At 39.0% G+C, this 22,946-nt stretch overlaps 1 protein-coding gene across 2 annotated transcripts; it reads right to left on the bottom strand.

Annotated features, from left to right (window-relative positions):
• Positions 1-2,515: 2,515 nt before the first annotated feature.
• BBS12 (Bardet-Biedl syndrome 12) lies at positions 2,516-22,892 on the bottom strand. Of its 2 annotated transcripts, none has more exons than XR_001444956.3 (4): positions 22,701-22,892; positions 13,530-13,592; positions 4,938-5,080; positions 2,516-4,126 (listed from the first exon to the last, which is right to left on the bottom strand). XR_001444956.3 is itself a non-coding variant. In XM_015139174.3 (4 exons), the coding sequence occupies exon 3, from the start codon at positions 9,952-9,954 to the stop codon at positions 7,822-7,824; it is 2,133 nt and encodes a 710-aa protein (XP_014994660.2). In that variant the 5' UTR covers positions 9,955-9,964; positions 13,530-13,592; positions 22,701-22,892; the 3' UTR covers positions 2,516-4,126; positions 4,938-7,821. The 2 variants fall into 2 exon arrangements, 1 of the variants encoding a protein (XP_014994660.2); XM_015139174.3 differs by having other exon boundaries at positions 4,938-9,964.
• Positions 22,893-22,946: the final 54 nt, after the last annotated feature.

Here is a 22,946-nt window from a genome sequence, read left to right as displayed (position 1 = left end):
TCCAATGTCCTGGAGAGTTCCCCTAATGTTTTCTTTTAGTAGTTTCAGTTTGAGGTCTTAGATTTAAGTCTTTAATCCATTTTGATTTGATTTTTGTATACAGCAAGAGATAGGGGTCTTTCATTCTTCTGCATATGGATATCCAGTCTTCCTAGCATCATTTATTAAAGAGACTGTCTTTTCTGAAGAGTATGTTCAACTTTGTTGAAAATGAGTTCACTGTAAGTGTGTGGATTTGTTTCTGGGTTCCCTATTCTGTTCCATTGGTCTATGTGTCTGTTTTTATGCCAGTAACATTCTGTTTTGGTTATTATAGCTCTGTAGGATAATTTGAAGTCAGGTAAATGTGATTCCTCCAATTTTGTTTTGCTTTTTTTTTTTTTTTGCTTAGGACAGCTTTGCCTATTTTGGGTCTTTTGTGGTGCCATATAAATGTTAGGATTGTTTTTTTCTATTTCTGTGAGGAATTTCATTGGTATTTTAATAGGGATTGCATTGAATCTGTAGATTGCTTTGGGTAGTACGGTGTATGAACATTTTAACAATATTGATTCTTTCAATCCATGAACATGGAATGTTTTTCCATTTTTTTGGTGTCCTCTTCAATTTCATTAATCGGTTTTACAGTTTTCATTATAGAGATCTTTCACTTTGGTTGATTCCTAGATATTTAATTTTATTTGTGGCTTTATAAATGAGATTACTTTTCAATTTCTTTTTCGAAATGCCCACTGTTGGCATATAGAAATTCTACTGGTTTTTGTATGCTGATTTTGTATCCTGCAACTTTACTGAATTTATTTATCAGTTCTAACAGTTTTTTGGTGGAGTCTTTAGATTTTTCCAAATATAAGATCATATCATCTGCAAACAAGGATAATTTGACTTCTTTCATTCTAATTTGGATGCCCTTCATATCTTTCTCTTTTCTGATTGCTCTAGCAATTAGACTTCCAGTATGTTCCAGTATGTTGAATAACAGTGGTAAAAGTGGGCATCCTTGTGTCAATCTTTCTCCTCGTACTAAGTTCATTTGACATTAAATGGTTTTTTTTTCCCCATGTTCAAATTACAAGGATTTGTGTATATTCCATTGCAAAGAAGACTCCTGTGAAGGAGATGGAGATGGACCAGGGTCAATTTTTCAGCTTCATGGCTCCAGGGCTCTCTCATATTATAAATAAAGGACTGAAAATGCAGCCTTTCTATGTAGCCTAGCTCTGCTTGTCAAAGTCAAGTCTGGTTAGTAAGATCTTCTATCCCTAGTTCTGTGTTTTCTAGAGGTCAATGAACCTTGTCTTCAAGATTACATTTATTTTCAGTGACTTTATTCCCCTGGATTATTCCACTGGGTCTACCACCAACTCCAGTCTAATACAAAATGATGTTTTACCATTCCCAATCTAAATCATCCTTCTCCCTATTATAAATGATCCTGCTCTGCTCTATTTTACTACTTTCCAGCACTTTTCCCCTCAAGCATGTGGATCAGTCCTCCTGGAAGGACACATGTGCTGAATATTTCTGGTATTCTTCAGAGTTTAAATCACCACAGGACATTCAATTCTCCTGCATCCACACATGCACATGTAGATGGGCTTTTGGTTTGTTTTTGGTGGTGGTTGTTTTGCATTCATCCAGAATGTGTGGCCCATGAGTTAGTTCTCAAAACTGCTTACCCATATTTCCATTTAGGTAGTCTTCTCTTTTTGGAAGCACTTATTAGTAATTTTGAAACTGTAGCTCATAATAGCATATTGGTAACCCCTTCACTCTTGCTGCTTCCCACACTCCTTTCTGCTGATTCTGTATCTCTCCTGCTACTGGGTAGAGAGGCACATCTGCCCATATTCTGGAAATGGTAGGAATTCTACTTTTTAAATTTCTTAAAGATTATTTTTGAAGAGCTAGTTAATACCTGGTCCAAGAGGAGTTATTTATCTTTGAGAAGACAGGCTTCTCTTGGGTGAAAAAATTTAGATGTAGAATATCAGCAAGCGTTTTTGTAGTCATATTAAAAAGGCAGTTCAGTCTCACAAAGAGGTCAACACTGCTCTGGTCTTGTGGGAAATGTGTAACTGTTTATAGATGAGGCTTCCTTGAAAACCCACTTACATGAACCAAATTTATTCCAGGGACTGCCCTCAGTTTGCAAGGAAAGAATAGTTCCTGGAATAATTAAAACTTGAAGGTATTTCTTGTTATTATAAGAATTTTTAAAATGGCAGATAAACTCCATGATAGTATAAAGTTTTTTAGGATGTAGAAACAAAACAAATTAATAAAATCTCTATTAGGGTAAGACTTCTAATTTCAAAGGAAAATATTAATGCATGAATTTAATAAATATTTAGCACTACTAATATATGCAAGTACCAACTTCATAAAAATTCCATTATATAAACTGAACTGAACATCTATGTCAATTAATATTAGTAACACTCATAATATGTATAATATTTTAACAAAAATAAGTTTTAATGTTATACAGAGGGAAAATAAAAGTACCAGTATCTACCTAGGTAAAATCATACATTTTATTTTTAAAAACAGTTTAACATTCAACATTGTTATTATTCCAACATAGAACAAAGGCTATATATATAACTGAGATGATTGCCTGTGCAAGGTTTTCATGTGGTCACATTTAAACAACCACTAAAGCAAAAAAATTCATTATTTAGCACAATACAAAATGATATTATTTTGCCATTCCCAAGCATGAAGATAATCAAGGTACATTTCTAACACATTTAAATTAGCCCTATAAATAAACCAGGCATTCTCTTTTCTTCTTGTTTTGTTGTTACCTTACAGAAAAAAAAGTTTCATGTCATAATTAATGCTTAGGGACACAGACTTCAGAGCCAATAAAATTTTGGTCCAAATCCCAGTGCTGCCTCCTACCAGCTGTGAGATATTGGGCCAGTTTCTTAACCATACTAAGGCTATTTCCTCATCTATAAAACGGAGAAAATGGATGTTGCAAAGATTGAGAGAATATATGTATTATGGGTTTGTGTCCCCTTAAATTAATATATTAAAGCCCTAACTCCCAGTATCTCAGAATGTGACTGTATTTGGAGATAGGGCCCTTAAAGAGGTAATTAAAATGAGGCCATTGGGGTGGGCCCTAATCCAGTCTGACTGGGGTCCTTATAAGAGGAAATTTGGACACAAAAATAGACACCAGGGATGTGCACACACAGAGGGAAGACTGAGGACACAAGAAAGTGGCCATCTACAAGGCAAGGAGTGAGGCCTCAGAAGAAACAAATCCTGTCCACACCTTAATCTCAGTCTTCTATTCATCATAACTTTGAAAAAATAAATTTCTGTACCCAGTTTGTGGTACTTCATTAAAGCAGTCCTATCTAATTAATACAGCATGTAAAGGATTTAAAACAGTTTCTGGAAAATGGCAGGTAATCAGTAACTCTTACTACTATTTTAACTATTTTCCCAGGGCTCCTCTAATATTCAATTCCAAAAATCACACATGTAATTTAATCTTTAAATATTCAATTTATGGCTAAGTAGCAAAAGACAAAGAATTTCTTTGGACAGGTAGTCCACTATGGGCTCTGAGCATCCCTGCACAGTCTTGCCAGGTATTGCCCTTTCTTTTTCTAGGCCATTTCTAAGAGTTGTGTTTGCAGTGAGAAATCTTACAGAATGATGTAATATCTTCCTCCTGACAAAAAATAGGCTTGCTTGTGCTTACTATACCAGTAGTGACTCATCCAAGCTTAGTGGTCCTCTCCTGTACCACAACCCACTATGTGTGTAGACATTCATTATGGGCTCTTTGTGTCATACAGTGAGATTTGGGAAGCACATGGGACTGACACAAATCAACATGAAGCTCTGGATACTATAAAGTCCTTTGTTTCTGACCCATGAGTCTCATGTCTTCTGCCAGCATTCCATGAAATTTTAACAGGCTAATTTGTTAGCATGTGTCTAGTTCATTTTGCACTGCTATAATAGAATACTACAGACTGGGTATTTTATAGGAAACAAAAATTTATCTCCCACTGTTCTGGAGCCTGGGAAGTCCAAGATCAAGGGTTTTGATGAGGGTCTAGTCCTTGCTTCCAAGATGGTGCCTTGGATGCTTCATTCTCTGGAGAGGGAGAACACTGTCTTCACATGGCAGAAGGCAGAAAGACAAAAACAGACAAACACTGAATCCCCCCATGGCAGAAGAGGGTGAACCCACTTCTGGAAGCTCTTTTTATAGCGGCATTAATCTATTCATAAGGGTGGAGCCTTCATGACCTAAACACCTCCCATTAAGCCCCACCTCTCAATCCTGTTGCATTGGGAATTAAAAAATTCCCCACACACAAATTTTGGGGGAACACATTCAGACCAAAACATCTTGTAAGTAGGGTAAAATCTCAGACATTGCACAGTTCTTGACAATTTTGGCTAACAGAGTCATGGCTTTCTGATGTTAAAATAACTCTAATATCCTGAGTTCCTACATAAACAAACTGAACCCCAAATCAGGGTGAAAGGCCCTAGCCTAGGAAAATGAAACTTCAGCATAATCTATCAGAAATTGACAACTAAGCTCTAACTAGGGACTTTAGAAATTGCCAGTAAACCTCTAACTAGGGAATTTAAAGCTACTGCTCCACCTTAACCTGTCAAATATTTTCTTTGTCTTGCTTCCATGAACACATTATAAAAGTTTTCCCCTGGCATCCCTTCATTGGAGCCCAAACTGCCTGCAGTCTGGAGTTGTTCCATTCACAAATCACTACCTGCTCAAATAAACTCTAAAAGTTAGTGTATCTAAGTTTTAATACTGGAAAACAGGAAGGCCTCGATGGCTAGATTAGGAGATATGAGAACATTCTCTGGGATTCAGTAGTGAATGCTTTCATCCAAGAGTGGGAAAAGAAGAGGGGAGTAGGCTTCCCTCTTACCTGTTAATGAACGTTTAGAGGCTAAACAGTGAGAGGTAGGATTAAAACAAGCCACCCAAATGGTGTCTTGGTTGTTGCTCACACACTTCAGGGTGGGAGGCAGAAGACATTGACATGACAATGAAGCAGCATTCTCCAGGACCCTAGAAAACAGGAAATTTGGCTGTGGCTGATAAGTCAAGGAGTCCACAAAGCTGAAACAAATGGTATCAGCAATAAGAAAATAAAACTTTGACTAGATTAAAAATACAAGTTTATTGAGGCTGAGTTGGGCAATCAATCAAAACTGAAAGTACAGGCCTGTGTTGCTTAACCAAGGGGATACATTCTGAGAAATGCATCATGAGGTGATTTCACTGTTGTGTAAACATCAGAGAGTGTACTTACACAAACCAAGATGGTACAGCCTACTACATACCTAGGCTATACGGTATAGCCTATTGATCCTAGGCTACAAACCTGCACAGCATGTTACTGTACAGAATAACAGAGGCAACTGTAACACAATGTTAAGTATTTGTGTGTCTAAACATACCTAAATACAGAAAAGGTACAGTAAAAATATGGTATTACAATCTTATGGGACCACCATATATATATGTGGTCCACAGTTGACCAAAATATCATCATACAACATAGGTTTCAGCTGCATGGGTTCACTTACACATTAATATTTTTCTGCTTCTGCCACCTGAGACAGCAAGAACAGCCCCTCTTCTTTTCTCCTCTTCAGCCTACTCAACATGAAGATGATGATGAGGATGACCTTTATGATGATCCACTTCCATTTAATGAATAGTGTTATTTTCTCTTCCTTGTGATGTTGATGACATTTTCTTTTTTTTCTAACTTACTTTATTGTAAGAATAAAGTATGTAATACATACACAAAATATGTGTTATTGGTAAGGCTTATGGTCAACAGTTAAGCTATTAGTAAAGTTTTGGGAGAGTCAAAAGTTATATGCAGGCTGGGCATGGTGGCACACACCTGTAATCCCAGCACTTTGGGAAGCCAAGGCAGGCGGATTGCCTGAGCTCAGTTTGAGACTACCCTGGGCAACATGGTGAAACCCCGTCTCTACTAAAATACAAAAAATTAGCTGGGTGTGGCAGCAGGTGCCTGTAGTCCCAGCTACTTGGGAGGCTGAGGTAGGAGAACTGCTTGAACCCAGAAGGCAAGGTTACAGTGAGCCAAGATTATGCCACTGCACTCCAGCCTGGGTGACAGAGGGAGGCTCTGTCTCCAAAAAAACAAAAATGTTATATGCAGATTTTTGATTGTGCAGGGGGTTGTCATCCCTGTCCCCTGCATTGTTCAAAGGTCAACCGCAGATGATGTTCTAGTGGTTGAAATCAGAAGCCACTTCCAACAGCTTTGACTGTGGTGTTTTCATACCTCTACCAGTAGGAATGGCTGGTAAACCCAGACAAAATTTAGGGCCCTGTTTGACCAGTCATTTTCCAGACTGGAGAGATTTATAGCACTCAATCCTTTGGCAATAAAACAAATAAATGCTGTCTCTTTGGCCTTGCCAGCAAAAAGGAGGCTCAACACTTTTTACTAAGACTCTATCAGTATAGGAGACAATATATGATGCCATCAATGGCAGCTCCCAGATGTGAACATGTAGAAACACAGGGACCAGCACAATCTTGTTTCATTCTGACTGATCTTACGCTTCTCTAAATTTGTCTGAGTGGCCTTGGATTATACCATGTATAGCAACTGAGGCTGCAACTACTCGGTAACACTACTTATGTGACTGAAATCCATATATGATGATTTAAATCAGGTTTGACAATAATTCTGAACTAGAGTAACCTGGACCCTTTGGGGTTATGTACTTGTATGCGGGGAAAATAAGCCATAGAAGGGCTCTCTATAGGGAACAGGGTCTGTTTTTTGGCCCAGCTATTGCACCCATAATTATTGGCAATAACACCACATATCAGCAGGTCAGTCAAAGCTCCCTTTATTGGGTCATAATGTATAATAAATTGGTCCTTCACTACCTTCAGGCTGCCTAATAAAAAGATCTATTGATCCTCCCTTGGAACTTAGAGTTGACTGAGTCAAGACCTTGGGGGACAGGACTGAGGTTAATACTGCAGGTTGGCTTCATCCTGCTGTTGTGTCTGATAACAGCCTTCATTAATTGCTATATGAGACCAAATGAACAAATTTGGTAATGAATAAACAACCTGTCAGGTTAATCAGAGTAGCTGATGGAGTGGCATACTGATGTGAAAATTCAAGTTTGGCCAAGAACATGTTGGGCTGAGGAGCAGATTGTTGGAAGAGACTATCCGCTATGGGCTCTGAGTGTCCCTGCATACTTACTGGGTATGCCAAGAATGCAAGGACTTTATCTTTACCTAGTCCATGTCCCAGGCTTGTGTTTACACTAAGCAATCTCAAAGTATGGGGTAATAACTCCCTTTGGACAAAGACCAGGATGTTTTTTGCTTACTACAAAAGCAGTTAATATCCCAAGCTCAGTCTTTCTGTCTTACAATATAACCCACTGTGTGCAGGCTTTCATCATGGGCCCTTTGTGTTCCTCCTGTGGGAACTAGAAAAATAAGGAACTGAATAAAACCAACATGAAGCTCTGGCTACAGCTTTTGCTGTGAATAATAGTCCTTTGTTTCTGACCCAGGTGTCTTGTGCTTTCTGTAGTATCCCATGAAACAGTAACAGACTAACTTGTTAGCTTATAAATAGGGCAAAATCTCAGACCATGCACAGTTATTGACAGACATCAACTATTTTCTTCTTGGCAATAGCTGGCATTTTAGGCACCATGACTTGGCTAGCAATACACTTATTATTAGCATGACATATTATGAAAAATTATTTTCCAAAGACTTAGCCAATAACACTACAAAAACAAAAATCCCGTTAATTCCTGTGAATTTATCTGTGTGTGTCCATGTCCAGTAATTATTTCACTGTCTGTCTGAAGCACTAACAATACTAAATCCAGTGCTCGACGCCACGCCTCAATCTTTGGTGTAACAACGTCATAAACTCTTGGAATCTGCTCCAATTTATTTGAAATGTCTGAATTTAAAATTCTACTATTTAGTTTACTATATTCATTCAAGATGTAAGATGAAGGAGAGCCAGAGTCTGTGGCATTTTGCAGATGATGCTGAATGTATGTGCTGGCTTCAAATTCTGACGAGTAATGGGCAGTATTATATAGGAGAGTTGAAAGGTATTTCTGCCATCCATTTGCCAGGAATTTAAGCACAGTTGGTCTGTATATTGCCAGAGATGAAGCCAGCCAAGAGGAAGTATTATGGAGCCACCCTGAGCAGGCATGGTTCTCTTTTTTCAGAGATTGCTCCGCAAGAATTTGAAGACAGCTAAGACACAAAAATTCAACTGCACCACCTCCAAGGAAGACCTTTTCCTCTTTTAGAGCATAATACAAACGATAGGCACATGTCCAGAACCTATCTTCTTTGGTTTGCATCTGTGCAGTAACTGGGTTAGTGAGCACAGCTGTAACCAAATTAATTCCTTCTGTTTTTAATAAGATTGCGATTCTGTTGTTCCCATCTACAACATCCAAGGGACTGCTTCTCCAGAAGGTCACACAGACCCCATTGCCCACACAATCTTCATTCACTTGTGTAATGTAGGCCACCTGTACTGCTCCTGCAGCTTCTGCAAAAGCCTGCATCACACTGCCATTCACTGAGCCAATTACCAACTGCTTACTGTTTAAACATTTTTCAATTAAGCGTTCAGACACATTTCCTTGTACCAGGACAAGGTTCACATTGAACTGGATTAACACCTGTAATACGTGATTTGCCCACAGTTCTTCTGAGCTGTCTTCTTGAAGCTCCATGCTAGTTAATGCTGTTTTAATATTTACAGACTTATTAAATCCCAGGTGGCGATAATTCTCTGTGAGGTCACCCTCAATGAGAACTACTCGGAGAGGCTGATTCTGCAATTCCTTGATCACAGGAGTATTAGATACTGACACAACAGTGATATATCCTGGACAAACACAAGAAGAAGTTTCAGGTAAGCCTGGTAGACAGCAAGTACAAATTCTCGAAATGTCAAACATAAATGGTTTTATACAGTTGCCTTGTTGCACACAAGCATTCTGATATTGCAACTGTACTGCTTCTTCTACTAACTTCATGCTGCTGTGATCTCCGTGACTCAAGCCTACTGCCAACTCTACCAAATCGTTACATCTGTAAGTTTTGAGAGTAGCTGTAACATGTTCTTGAAATCCATCTGGTTTGCTTACCCATTCAGTATTATCTGTCCCATTAAAATGCCTACTGTGGATTAGTATTGACTTTCTGCAGCAGGTATCGGCAAGCAGGCTGTTTTTCAGAGTTCGTGATGTGTTCTTATCTGCTTCAACCTTAGCCTGAGGTTTAAAGAATTCAGATGATTTAAGAAGTCTCCCAGAAAGATTGGAAATGGTCAATGTTTGAGAGGCAACATCTCTGAGACCATGCTCTTCCTCTATCAAATCAGTATCTGAAGGGACCTGTAGAAAAGGACACAAACTTACACTAAATGTTTCAAGTTGAGGAAATGTTTTTGTGCTGTCCATACAGTCAAATATATTGTGAACAGGTACTTGAAGAGAAACTACTTCTTCACTACAAAACTTTAAGCCTTCTGACATTACTGACACTATTACAGAAATGGGGACGCCAAGATGAAGACATTCTTCAACTGCACTGCTCCAAGCACCAACAAGAAACAAAAGAGTACTGGTTCCAGTTCTATATGTGTTATTTTGTGCTTGAACTGCTTCATTGAGAAGCTGTCCCACTGCACTGCTTAAATCCAAACTTTCAAGAAGCCTTACTGTTGAACTGATTAATACACTTTCATGACATTCTTCATCTATAATAAATTTGGATGATTTTAGTGGGCCTAGGAAAGTTCTTCCTGTTTCCGCGAATGATGAAAGTTGTTGAAGTCCCATGTGTCTTCTTTTGTTTATGACTCTGCAAGCCATCACCATGTATCATGATCTGCAAAGAAAATAAAAACTTGGAACTTCATTCAGTTTTTATTATATAGAAATAAAAATAAAATGTGCTTCCTGCTTTTGAGGTACATATCATTTCCATTAAAAAAGGGTCAGTGCAATGATATAGTATTATTATTCTATTAATGATAAAGGTATGGGGGAATGGAAGAGAAGCACTCCATCCAACAGAGGAAATGAAGCATGAGGGCCATAGGCAATGTTTCCAGAAGAAAGCAATTCTTGGAATGAGTCTTGAAAAATAACTGGAAAGAGTTACAAGTTGAAGGAGGCAGTAGTAAATGCACATATATGTGAAAAAACATAGTGTATTAGGGGAAATAGAAGTAGCCTGGTTTTATGAGAATATAAAAAATGTAGTGGAGCGGCTGGGCGCGGTGGCTCATGCCTGTAATCCCAGCACTTTGGGAGGCCGAGGCGGGTGGATTACAAGGTCAGAGGTTCCAGACTAGCCTGGCCAATATGGTGAAACCTTGTCTCTACTAAAAATACAAAAATTAGCCGGGCGTGGTGGCACGGGCCTGTTGTCCCAGCTACTTGTGGGGCTGAGGCAGAAGAATCACTTGAACCCAGGAGGTGGAGGTTGCAGTGAGCCGAGATGGTGCGATTGCACTCCAGCCTGGGCAGCAGAGTGAGACTGGGTCACAGAAAAGAAACAAAACAAAATAAAACAAAAAAAAACAGGTGGTGGAGAACAGTAGGAGATGAAGCTCTAGAAGACGAAAGGAGTTGGTTTATGAAGGGCATTATGTGCCAGAGCAAGGAGCTTAAACTTGATCCTGTAATGGGAACCACTAAAATTTTTTTTTTTTTTTTTTTTTTTTTGAGACGGAGTCTTGCTCTGTCACCCAGGCTGGAGTGCAGTGGCCGGATCTCAGCTCACTGCAAGCTCCTCCTCTCTGGTTCATGCCATTCTCCTGCCTCAGCCTCCCAAGTAGCTGGGACTACAGGCACCCGCCACCTCGCCCGGCTAGTTTTTTGTATTTTTTAGTAGAGACGGGGTTTCACTGTGTTAGCCAGGATGGTCTCGATCTCCTAACCTCGTGATCCGCCCGTCTCGGCCTCCCAAAGTGGTGGGATTACAGGCTTGAGCCACCGCGCCCGGCCTAAATGTTTTTAATAAAAAAGATCACGAAACAACTTGATGTAGTGTTTGAAAACATGTACTCTAAACCTAGAAGTCTGGGTGTAAACTTAATCTTACTGCTTACTAGCTATATAGCCTTCAGCATGTTATGTACTTTATCCCTTAGTTTCCATATCTAAAAAATAGGGATAATAATAGAAGCTATTTCATAGAGTCATTATAAGGAGTGAATATAGTACTTAGAACAATATCTGGCACCGTGTTTTATGAGTTCTTGTTTTAATAACAATAATAATTGTAATGTTTTGGATATATTACCACTGATAACACTGTAGAGGACTGACTAGACAAGTACCAGACTGGAGGTAACGAGGCCAATTAAGAATCTTCCATAGTTATCTAGGCGAGAAATGCGGAAGAGGGATGGAGGGAAGGGGATGGATTTGGTTACTGAATAGATTATAAAGAAAAAAAATACTACTTAAAGGGAGGTTCAAGAGCAATTGTACTTCATCTGCATATTTCAGAATTCACATATAAAGTGAACAGAAAGTTACAAGAAAGACTTTAGCCCAATAAAAAGAATTCTCAACAAGATACTCCTTAATTGAAAAGCTGTCTATTAATAAAATAACTTGCCTTGTGAGGTGTGAGCTCCCTGTTACTTAAAAGTGCCGGAGCTAAGGAGCTAAGATTATAGATGATAATCTGTAGTAAAATTTTCTTTTCTAACTCTAAAACTTGATGATTCTTGGGTAATATGTATCTTTTAAATGTCAAATATTAAACAGCAAACAACTCTTAGACTTTTGCTTTTCCTCTAGTACTGGCCACATCACTGGTAATTTGTTTCTATAATACCTAAATTAATCCTTGAAGCTGAAGAGTAGCATAGTTCAAGATCTATCTTAAGGTCAACAGCAGGCCATAACACGATACAGGTTGAGCATCACAAATCTGAAAATCCCAAATCCAAAATGCTCCAAAATCTGAAACTTTTTGAGCACTGACATGACACCCAAAGGAAATGTTCATCGGGGCATTTCAGATTTCAGATTTTTGAATTTGGAATATTCAACTGGTGTGATGGTTACATTAAGTATCAACTGCAGACTGAAGGATGCAAAGTATTGTTTCTGGGTGTGTCTGTGAGGGTGTTGCCAGAGGAGATTAACATTGAGTCAGCGGACTGGGAGAGGAAGACCCACACTCAGTATGGGTGGGCACCATCCAATCTGCTACCAGCATGGCTAGAAAATGCAGGTGGAAGAAGGTGGAATACGCTGGCTTACTGAGTCTTCCAGTCTTTATCTTTCTCCCGTGCTGGATGCTTCCTGCCCTTGAACATCAGACTCCAGGTTACACCAGGTTACTCCTGGACTTACACCAGTGGTTTGCCAGAAGGCCTTCAGCCACACATTGAAGGCTGCACTGTCAGCTGCCCTACTTTTGAGGCTTTGGGACTCAGATTGAGCCACTACTGGCTTTCTTGCTCCTCAGGTTGCAGATGGCATATCACAGGACTTCACCTTGTGATTATGTGAGTTAATTCTCCTTAATAAACTCCCTTTCATATACACATATATCCTATTAGTTCTATCCCTCTAGAGAACCCTAATACAACTGGTAAATAATGAAAATATTCCAAAATCTGAAAAAATAAAAAATCTGAAACACTTCTGGTCCCACATATTTCAGATAAGGGATATGCAACCTGTATTCCTCAAGAGTAGCTTCCAATAGGCTTTTAAGGACTAAGGAAGAAAACTAGTACTGTCTAGGACAACGAATAATGAATTGTGTGAATTAAGTTTCAAATCCTCTTTTGTGAAATTTTCAATTCTGTAGAATAAAAATTCATAATATACTCAGGCATATCTCTACACAGCATCAAAATGGAGCATCAGGCCAGGCACAGTGGCTCACACCTGTAATCCCAGCACTTTGGGAGGCCAAGGCAGGCAGATCACTTGAGGTCAGGAGTTCAAGACCAGCCTTGCCAACATGGCGAAACCCCATCTCTACTAAAAATACAAAAATTAGCTGAGTGTGGTGGTGCATGCCTGTAATCCCAGCTACTCAGGAGGCTGAGACATGAGAATCACTTGAACCTGGGAGGCGAAGGTTGCAGTGAGCTGAGTGAGGTTGCCCACTACACTCCAGTCTGGGTGACAGAGCGAGACTCCATCTCCAAAACAAAACAAAACAAAACAAAAAACAAAAAACAAAATGCAGCATCAAAATATACTTTAGGACTCTAACTTCAACAATCCTGAGACCCATTATGTCTTCCAGCTAACATCTTATCATGTTAGGTTGCCCTTCCTTCACCTCTAACCCCCATATTATCAATTCCCTATTTACCTGGTTTAAATTCCATTTGTTAATTATTGCAATCACTCCATTGCACATATAACATGCCCTCAAATTCCTTGCTCCTCTTTCTTTTCATCTTACTCACCTTGCAAAGCTACTAATCTTGATGAAATTCAACCTTGTCTACTCCATGCTTGCCCTGGTGCAGCTGAAAATAAACAGAAAAACACAACTATGCTCATTAGTGGCATTTTAAGTTCATGGACCTCAAACCTCAAGTGCCCCTTAATACTGCCTAGCAACCTATTTCCGTAGTCCATGTATCTTTAAATTTTTTTTATAAGATTGCTTTCTGTGATCTATTTAAGAAAGTTTTACCTACTCCTAAGCAGAATATTTATTCTTCTATATTTCTTCTAAAAGCTTTATGGTTGTAGTCTTTAACTGAAGTGAAACTCATTTAACATAAAGGTAACCATTTTAAACTGTACAATTCAGTGGCATCTAGTACACTCACAATGTTACACAACTACCACCTCTATTTACCTCCAAAACATTTTGATCTCCCAAAAAGAAAATTCTATTAGCCATTAAGCAGTCACTCCCTGTTTCCTTCTCCCCCAGATACTGACAACCACCAATCTTCTGTCTCTATGATTTACCTGTTCTGGATATTTATAGAAATGGAATCATATAATATGTGACCTTTGTGTCTTTCATTCAGCATGTTTTTGAGGTTCATCCACGTTGTAGTATTAGTACTTCATTTTTATGGCTGTAGTTATGTATCACATTTTGCTTATCTGTTCACCCATTGATGGACATTTGAATTGTTTCCACTTTTCAGCTATTGTGAAGAGTGCTTCTATGAACATGTGTATATAAGTATGTGCTTGAGTGCTCATTTCCAATTCTTTTGGTTATATACCTAGGAGTGGAATTGCTGGGTCATGTGGTAATTCCTTAACTTTTTTTTTTTTAAGAAATATTTCATTTTATTTTACTCTTTCAGCCATGAGTATTCCAAGGAAATGCAAGCTCATGAAATTTAGAAATAATACCAAATGTGAATAAGACCAGCTTTAGAGGTTGCACGGCATCAGCTGAGTATGATTGTCTGGAATCATTTTTGGCCTTCTCAGTTTGCCAAGACAGGTGTACCATTTGGTCATGTAACAATTTCTGTGGTAACTTTCCAGGTTGAAGACAGTTGTCATAGAATGGTGATGCCCAAACAACTGAAATGGTCATAGTACACAAAGGAAAACATTACCAGATGATAAAGACTATTTGTTTATTATGAGACTAAATGGTAAACCAGAGTATATCCCCTTATATATTATAGCACTACAAACATTCCTAGTCATTCCTTCATTTCATTCATTCATTCATGCATTCAGTGAGTACCTTCTTAAGCACCTACAGCATACCAGAAGGCACTGTGTTAACTGCTGGGATTACAAAGACAAAGATTATACACACTCTGCCCTCAAGGAGTTCCCAATCTAATTGTGCAGAGAGATATGGAAATGAAGCATAAAAATTCATCCTAAGGAGTGCTGAGAACAAAAGTCTGTTCAAAGCAAGACACAACCATGGATTATTCCACCACAGGTTCAATGGGAAAAGTATGTGGCATTTCTCCTGCTCTTCAGAATAATGAATGCTTGACATAGCTTTTGTCACTGTCTTCTAGTTCCAGTGTTACAAGGGAGATCCCCAGTATTACAATGAGTCACAGCGAACCTAGAAATGATTAGCATTCTTTTTATTTTTATTTTTTAGACAGGGTCTTGCTCTGTCACCTAGACTGGAGTGCAGTGGCATGGCTCACTGCAGCCTCGACCTCCTGGGCTTGGGTGATTCTCCCACCTCAGCCTCCCAAGTAACTGGGACTACAAGCGCATGCCACCGCACCCAGCTAATTTTTGCATTTTTTTTTTTTTTTTTTTTTTTTTGTAGAGATGGGATTTTGCCATGCTGCTCAGTCTGGTCTCGAAGTCCGAGGCTCAAGTGATCCTCCTGCCTAGGCCTCCCAAAGTGCCGGGATTACAAGTGTGAGCCACTACACCCAGCCAGCGTTCTTAATGTTTACTTACAAAGGTATTTCTCTGTCAAAGTCTTCATTCACTTAAAGAAAACCATTTATGATGCATCTTAAAGAAAGCATGCTCACATTTGCCTTTTATTGCCAGATTACTTGGCCTTATAAGGCCCAAATGGTAGGGGCAGGTCAGGAGCGGGGACATAGGGCGTGTTCTAATAATATATGCTAAACATGTAGGGGAGACAGCTTGTCATTGAAGATGTGCCTGACTGCCACTGAGCTTCACCCCTATACTCACCCAACAAATAATGAGGAGCTACCCCTAACTCCCCACATCCCCATGCCCTCCAAAGCTGTCTACATGGGCTGCTCTGTCCTTGGCATGTGCCCTTGAGGGCTGATCCCACTTGGCCACACAAAGGTTTATGCTCTAGGGTCTTTGAAAGAGAGATTCCTGCTCTTCAACTTTCAAGCCTAAGCCTTAACGTTTCAAGGGCTGCTTCTTCCTCTGAAATAACTTGCTTTCACTGGTCATTCATGATTTGGGTGAAAAGGCGGAGTCTCTCATTCTTGGTTGCTTAATGCAAAAGGCCTGACTCATATTTCCTATAGTGTTGTGGGACATCCAGCCACAGGCATGAAAAAGAGGAGCAAATATCTTTAACTTTTGAATGAACTGTCAGTTTTCCATAATAGCTGAACATTCCCACCAGCAATGTATGAGGGTTTTGATTTCTCCACATCCTCACTGCATCAGCTTCCTAGGGCTGCCATACCAAATTACCACAAACAACTGGGTAGCTTAAAACAATACATATTTATTCTTTCACAGTTCTGGAGTCTACAAGCCCAAAATCAAAATGTTGGCAGGGCCATACTCCTGAAGGATCAAGGGAAGAATCCTTCCTTGCTTCCTCCAGGTTCTAGTTGCTCCTAGTGGTCCTGGGCTTCTGACTGCATAACTCTAACCTCTGCCTCTGTTTCATATGGACTTCTTATAACCCAGTGATACCAGTCACTGCATTTAGGGCCCACCTTAATCTAGTATGACCTCACTTTACCTAATTACATCTAAAAAGAACCTATTTCCAAATAAGATCACATTCTGAGATGCTAGAAGGACATGAATTGGGGGTAGCATGAGGGGGAAATAATCAGTCCAGTATACTCAACACTTGTCATTTTTGCTTTTGTAATATTTTGTAATATTATAGATATCCTAGTGAATGTGAAGTGGTATCCCACTGTGTTTTTGACTTGCATTTCCTTCATATTGAGCATCTTTTCATGTGAATTGGTCATTTGTGTATCTTTTTTGGAGAAATGTCTGTTCAAGTCTTTTGACCATTTAAAAACAGAGCAGTTAGTCTTTTGTTGGTAAGTTGTAAGAGTTACTTATACATTCTGGACACTAGATCCTTATCAAACTATGATTTGCAAATATTTTCTCTCATTCTGTAAGTTAGTTTCTACTCTTTGGATTACGTATTTTGATGACCAAAAGTTTTTAGTTAGAAATTAGTAATCTAGGCCAGGCGCGGTGGCTCACGCCTGTAATCCCAGCACTTCGGGAGGCCGAAGTGGCAGATCACAAGATCAGGAGATCGAGACCATCCTGGCTAACACGGTGAGACCCTGTCTCCAGTAAAAATACAAAAAAAAAATTAGCCGGGTGTGGTGGCAGGCGCCTGTAGTCCCAGCTACTCAAGAGGCTGAGGCAGGAGAATGGCATGAACCTGGGAGATGGAGCTTGCAGTGAGCCGAGATCGTGCATTCCAGCCTGGGTGACAGAGGGAGACTCTGTCTCAAAAAAAAAAAAAAAGAAAAAAGAAAGAAAAAGAAATTAGAAATCTAATTTACCTATTTTTGTTGTTGTTGTTTGATGAAATCTAATTTACCTATTTTTTTGTTTGCTCATATTCTTTGTGTCATATCTAAAAATCCATTGCCAAATCCAAGGTTATGAAGATTTATCCCAATGTTTTCTTCAATGAATTTTATAGTTTCATCTCTTATATTTAGTTTTTTGACCCATTTTGAGTTAATTTACATATAAAGTATAAGGTAGGAGTCCAACTTTATTCTTTTGCATGTGGATATCCAGTTGTCCCAGTACCATTTGCTGAAGAGATAATTCTTTTCCCCATGGAGTGGTCTTAGCATCTTTGTCAAAAATCAATTGGCTGTAGATGTCTATGGATTTCTGGACTCTCAATTCAATTCCACTGTTCAATACATTCATCCTTACGCCAGTACCACACGTTTTAATTACTATAGCTTTGTAGTAAGTTTTGAAATCAGGAAGCATGAGATGCCAAATATGTTATTCCCTTTGTTTCAGCTTTAATATTTATGTTAATAAGTAATCTAACTTTGTAAATGGTGTGAGGTAGGGGTTCTTCTTTCCTCATGGATATCCAGTTGCTCCAAAATAATTTGCTGAAAGGACGAGCTTGAAAAGTTTGACTTTTGGGTTTTGTTTTTCATTTTGAACATGTTATGAAAGCTTACTAAGTATGAGGCATTTTACAAGTGTTATGTAATGTAGTATTCACAACATGAGGGAGGTACTATAATCTATTTTAGTGATGTGGAAAATGAAGCAGAATAGTTACATAACATATACAAAATTTCACAGCTAATTTGTTAAAGGCTATGGACTAAAACCCAGGTTTGCCTAATGTCAAAGCCTATGCTATTAACTACTATATAATTCGCCTTTTAGCTGCCCCTCACCCAGCATGATAGTAATTCACCCTCTGTTCTTTAGAATCTTTTACTGAGTTTCCCTCTTCCAAACCTTTCTGCCTTCTTGCAAGCCTTATTCATACTCTTAACTTGTACATGTATCAGAGTCTCTGCTTATGATTTCCTTTCTATACTATGCTTAAATCACAAGATATTACTATGAGTAGAAAAGTCAGAGAGAACTTAGAGCAAATGGAAAAAGTCATGGGCTATTTAAAATTTAATCTGTATTTAATTTATGTGAAAAAGTTTCCTAGATACAAAAGGCATGACATTATTTAAACAAAACTAATGTATAAGCAAAAAATCACATAAACCTTATATAAAAATCAATGTTCAAGATAAATCTGCCTTGGCATTTGAAAAAGCTATTCCAAGTTTTAGTAATTTTTTTAAAAAGTCTTAGTATTCTCAACTTTAGAAGAGCTCCTAAATTATTATTTTGAATAGGTTACAGTTGGCTATAATTAACATAAAATAAAAACTTAAAACACAAATGCCCCATCCTCTAAGAGATTGGGTATAAAAAGGCAAAAACAGCAAAGGGGATAACAAAGTGGATAATTTCAAAGATGATAAGTACTCCTGGCAACTCTTCTTGGCATTGCACAGACATAATCTGATTCTTGCCCTGCTATGCATGTCCTGTTATGCACCAATGTTTTCCATAAACAGTTCTCTGTTTTCACTACTTGCCAGCTTAATGTTTCTTTGACTTTCTAAGTGTGTAATGGAAGAGCAGAGTCGTGTAATGGAAGAGCAGAGTCAGACAACTTAACTGGAATTTTGACATCAGAAGTTTTCTTTTCCAAAGATTATGTCCAGTTTGTCTAAGGTACTCAGTTTAGAGTAATAAGACATGCAATGCTTTCAGGAGCTGCATTTTGAAAAATAACAATATTTTCTTGATGGGCATGACTAGCCTTTTCTTCATCTAAATCAACTGTTTGCTCATCTCCAGTCTATTCCCAATACACAAGTCTAAACATGTCACTCTACTGTTTAAAAACCTCTAACTCAGAAAATAAAGCTTTATGCCTTTGACACAGGAGTTCCTTTTAGAAATGAACTCGTATCCTTTCACTCCTAGGCTCAAAATCTTGCAAGGCCTACCCATTTCACTTGGAGTCAAAGTCAAAGTCCTTACAATGCCCTAATTTTCTGCAGTCCTTTCTTTACCCTTCCGACTTTATCACTTACTATTTTATCCCTTGGCCACTTTGTTCTGGCCTCCTTTTTGTAATGCTTTGCATGTTCCCTATCTCAATGCTTCTGTTTTAGTTGTTCCCTCTTTCTGGAATGCTCTTCCCTAAGAAATCTATTGTCATATCACCTTCAAATATTTTCTCAAATTTTCTGCTTTTCAATGAGGCCTACCCTGAGCACCCTACAGAATACCACAAATCCTCTTTTCCCTCTGTACTCTGGATTTCTTCCATCTGTTCTACTTTCTTTTTTACATAACACTTATTCCCTTATAAAATAGGATATCATTTACTTATTTTTTTTTTTTACAGACTATATCTCTCTCTTGGAATATAATTTCCAGGAAGGCAGTTTTAGTCAATGACGTATATCCCGAGTACCTACAATATTGCCTGACACACAGCAAGTACTCTATAAATATTTGGTAAGTGAATGAATTTTTTTCACCATATTTGTTACCCCAAATTTAAGAACAAAACTGAAGCAAGAGAAAACAGATGGCACTTTTAGTATTTCTCCAACATGAATATAAGTTTTAACCATCCTCGGAGTTGACCTGATTCCTATTTGGCACCGCCTTAGTTGAGGCCCTTTAATTGCTTCCAATGAGAGTTCCTCCTTCATATGGTGGTCAGAATTAGCACTGAAAAAGCACAAACCTAAACAAATTACTCCACTGCCAAAAAACATCTATTTATCTTAAAAAAGAAAGTCTTTACTCCTTGGCTTGATATATGTGCCTTATAATCTAACCTCAACCTAATTTATGACTCCTCTCCCACCTTTCCTTATAAACCTCATGATCTTGTCACACTAGAACATATCATTTATTTTCACTAAGCGATACTGAGTTGAATATTCTATATTTTCTTCATCTCCATGAATGCTATAGATCTTTCATGACCCAAGGCAAATGCCTCATTTCCTATCAGCCTTCTCTAATGCCCTGGGGTAGAGTTGTCCCTCCTTTCTGTGCTCCCAAGGTACTTTCTATACCCATCTACTAAAGCAGATAAAAAACACCCTGTATTAAAAACATTGTATTATGTTTGTGTCTAGCTCCCCCACTAATCTGTAGATTCCTTAGTTATTCATCTTTTATATTCTACTTTTATTTCTTTTGAACTCACCCAGTAGTTGGCATAGTGCATGACATATAGAAAGCATTAAATACATTTGGGAGATTTAAGATTGCCTATGTGTTTAATGTTTTCCTGGATAACGATAATGTTCTAAAGTGCAGTTAGATTAGTTAATAGCTATTTTTCGAAACTAATTACATCCTACTCAAGATCTGGGAATTGGAATCTGAGCCTACAATTAAAAAAAACATTTTAACTAGTAGTAAATATTCCAAATATAAAAGCCTAAATCATAGCGTGATATAAAAATAGGTTAATATACTACCCAGCCTTTTAATTGTCATTAGATCAAACATGATCCAAGAGATCCTAGAAATTAGGATTGGGTTGAGTATATACTTGGTCACTATTCATTTCTGGGTCTAAGAAATCCCTTTAATAGTAGTATTAAAAATGAAATATATGGCCAGGAGCAATGGTTCACGCCTATAATCCCAGCACTTTGGGAGGCCGAGGCGAGCGGATCATGAGGTCAGGAGATTGAGACCATCCTGGCTAACACGGTGAAACTCCGTCTCTACTAAAAATACAAAAAATTAGCCGGGCGTCGTGGCGAGTGCCTGTAGTCCCAGCTTTTCGGGAGGATGAGGCAGGAGAATGGCAAGAACCCAGGAGGTGGAGCTTGCAGTGAGCCGGGATCTCGCCACAGAACTCCAGCCTGGGCGACAGAGGGAGACTCTGTCTCAAAAAAAAAAAAAAGTATATGACCTTGAAACTGATCAAGAGCAACTTTCCAAGTGAGATAAATGATGTGAAAAATCATATATTAAAGTGACATTTTACTTAACTCAAAAATTATCTTGAATTTACGCCATTTTAATTTTCACTGGGTAATTTCATATGGAAAAATCACCTGCAATATGAGGATAACCTTACCTATTTTCCAGAAACCTAATGAGATTTTTATCAATGATTATAATACTTGCGTGTCTGTCTGGAATATAATATGAACAAGACAGGCTGATGGTTTTGGAAAATGTACCATGTTTCTACTTACTAAAGCATGAAAAGTGATTTGACAGAGTGCTTCAAGAATGCACTTTGCACTTGTTTTCCTCTCCTACCTTCAGGAAGATAAGTGAGACAAAAAAAAAAAAAAAAAAAAAAAAAAAAAAACCAACAAAAAACTAACGTTAGAATTCTTCCTGAATCCATTTTTGAAGAATCCAGTATAATTTTTAGAAAATATTTACTCTAGAGAAGGCATTGTAGGAGGCATAAAAAGGGCCCGCATATGTGAGCAATTAAAAGTTAGAAGTTTTAAGATTCTCTCATTTCTTCATTCCCACCAGGAAGTCAGTGGTCCACCCTACCTCACTCTTTCTCCCCTGTCCTTTAAGCTGATTCCTGGCCAAATTCAGAATGGACAGAAGCAGTAAATCCGGCCCTCTGGACAAGAGATTGAGTTGGTTTACAAAAGTTTCACGAGTATCTAAGTCTAGGCCGTTACTGAATCAACTGGATAATCAGACTACCCGTGTCTGACTCTGAAGTGCAGCTCAAGCTGACATTGTTGACAACTGGCTAGATCTTAGGTCTGGGCCAAGGAAATGGCTGGGGGCGTGTGTGTGTGTGTGTGTGTGTGTGTGTGTGTGTGTTGGGGTTGGGGGGCGGGGTCCAATAGTAATTATGGGTGGGGGGCGTGTGTGTGTGTGTGTGTGTGTGTGTGTGTGTGTGTTGGGGTTGGGGGGCGGGGTCCAATAGTAATTATGGGTGGGGCCAAAGTCCTACCTTGTAAACAAATGCTACACGAAACATACGTAAAAACGTTTATCTATGTATGTAGTGAAGCTTTAAACACATCCCAAGACCCATGCTTATCCCCATACCCACGTCCCTCCAACGACACTGTTGCCCTATGCCACTGCTATACAGAAATTTTGGTGTCTACCATGCCAGAATCCCTGCCCAAAACAGGGAGGAGGTAAATGGCTGAAGGCCAAGCTCCAGGCACTGTGGAAAATGAGGAAAGTCTAGCGGCAAAAAGAAAGGGCAGTCCACTCTTCCTCAAGTACTCCTAGCCACATGCTGGACCCATTCACCCCAGGCCCTCCAGGCCCTAGATTCTCATCCTTTCCCTGGCCCGAAGAGGACAGAAAAATCAAACACAACGGCTCCCACGTCTTCAGGAAAGACTTAGCTCAGCAGTCAGCGGAAGCACCTCACTACTAACCTCGCTCCTTTCTCCTGTCCTGCGGGAGGCTGGAGTTCCCGGCTTCCCACCGGCCAGACGCGATTCTGGCTGGGACAGCAACACCAAAAACGCCAGGGTTAGGGCGCCCCCTTCCCCGTCCGCAGTTTGCGCATGTGCGAAGAGCGGCTTCTGGTGGAGCCGAGGGTTAGTTGCTAAGAAACACAGTTGGATAGAAAAGTTCCGCTTAACGCCGGACTGCGAAAGGCGGGAACGTCACTCTATTGG

Source organism: Macaca mulatta, chromosome 5 (assembly GCF_049350105.2).
Source record: "Macaca mulatta isolate MMU2019108-1 chromosome 5, T2T-MMU8v2.0, whole genome shotgun sequence".
NCBI lineage: Eukaryota > Metazoa > Chordata > Mammalia > Primates > Cercopithecidae > Macaca > Macaca mulatta.
This window is presented reverse-complemented; position numbering and strand designations above follow the sequence as displayed.

Excerpts from the sequence above, each read along its gene's own strand:
- BBS12 (XM_015139174.3), bottom strand. The coding sequence starts at position 9,954 with ATGGTGATGGCTTGCAGAGTCATAAACAAAAGAAGACACATGGGACTT.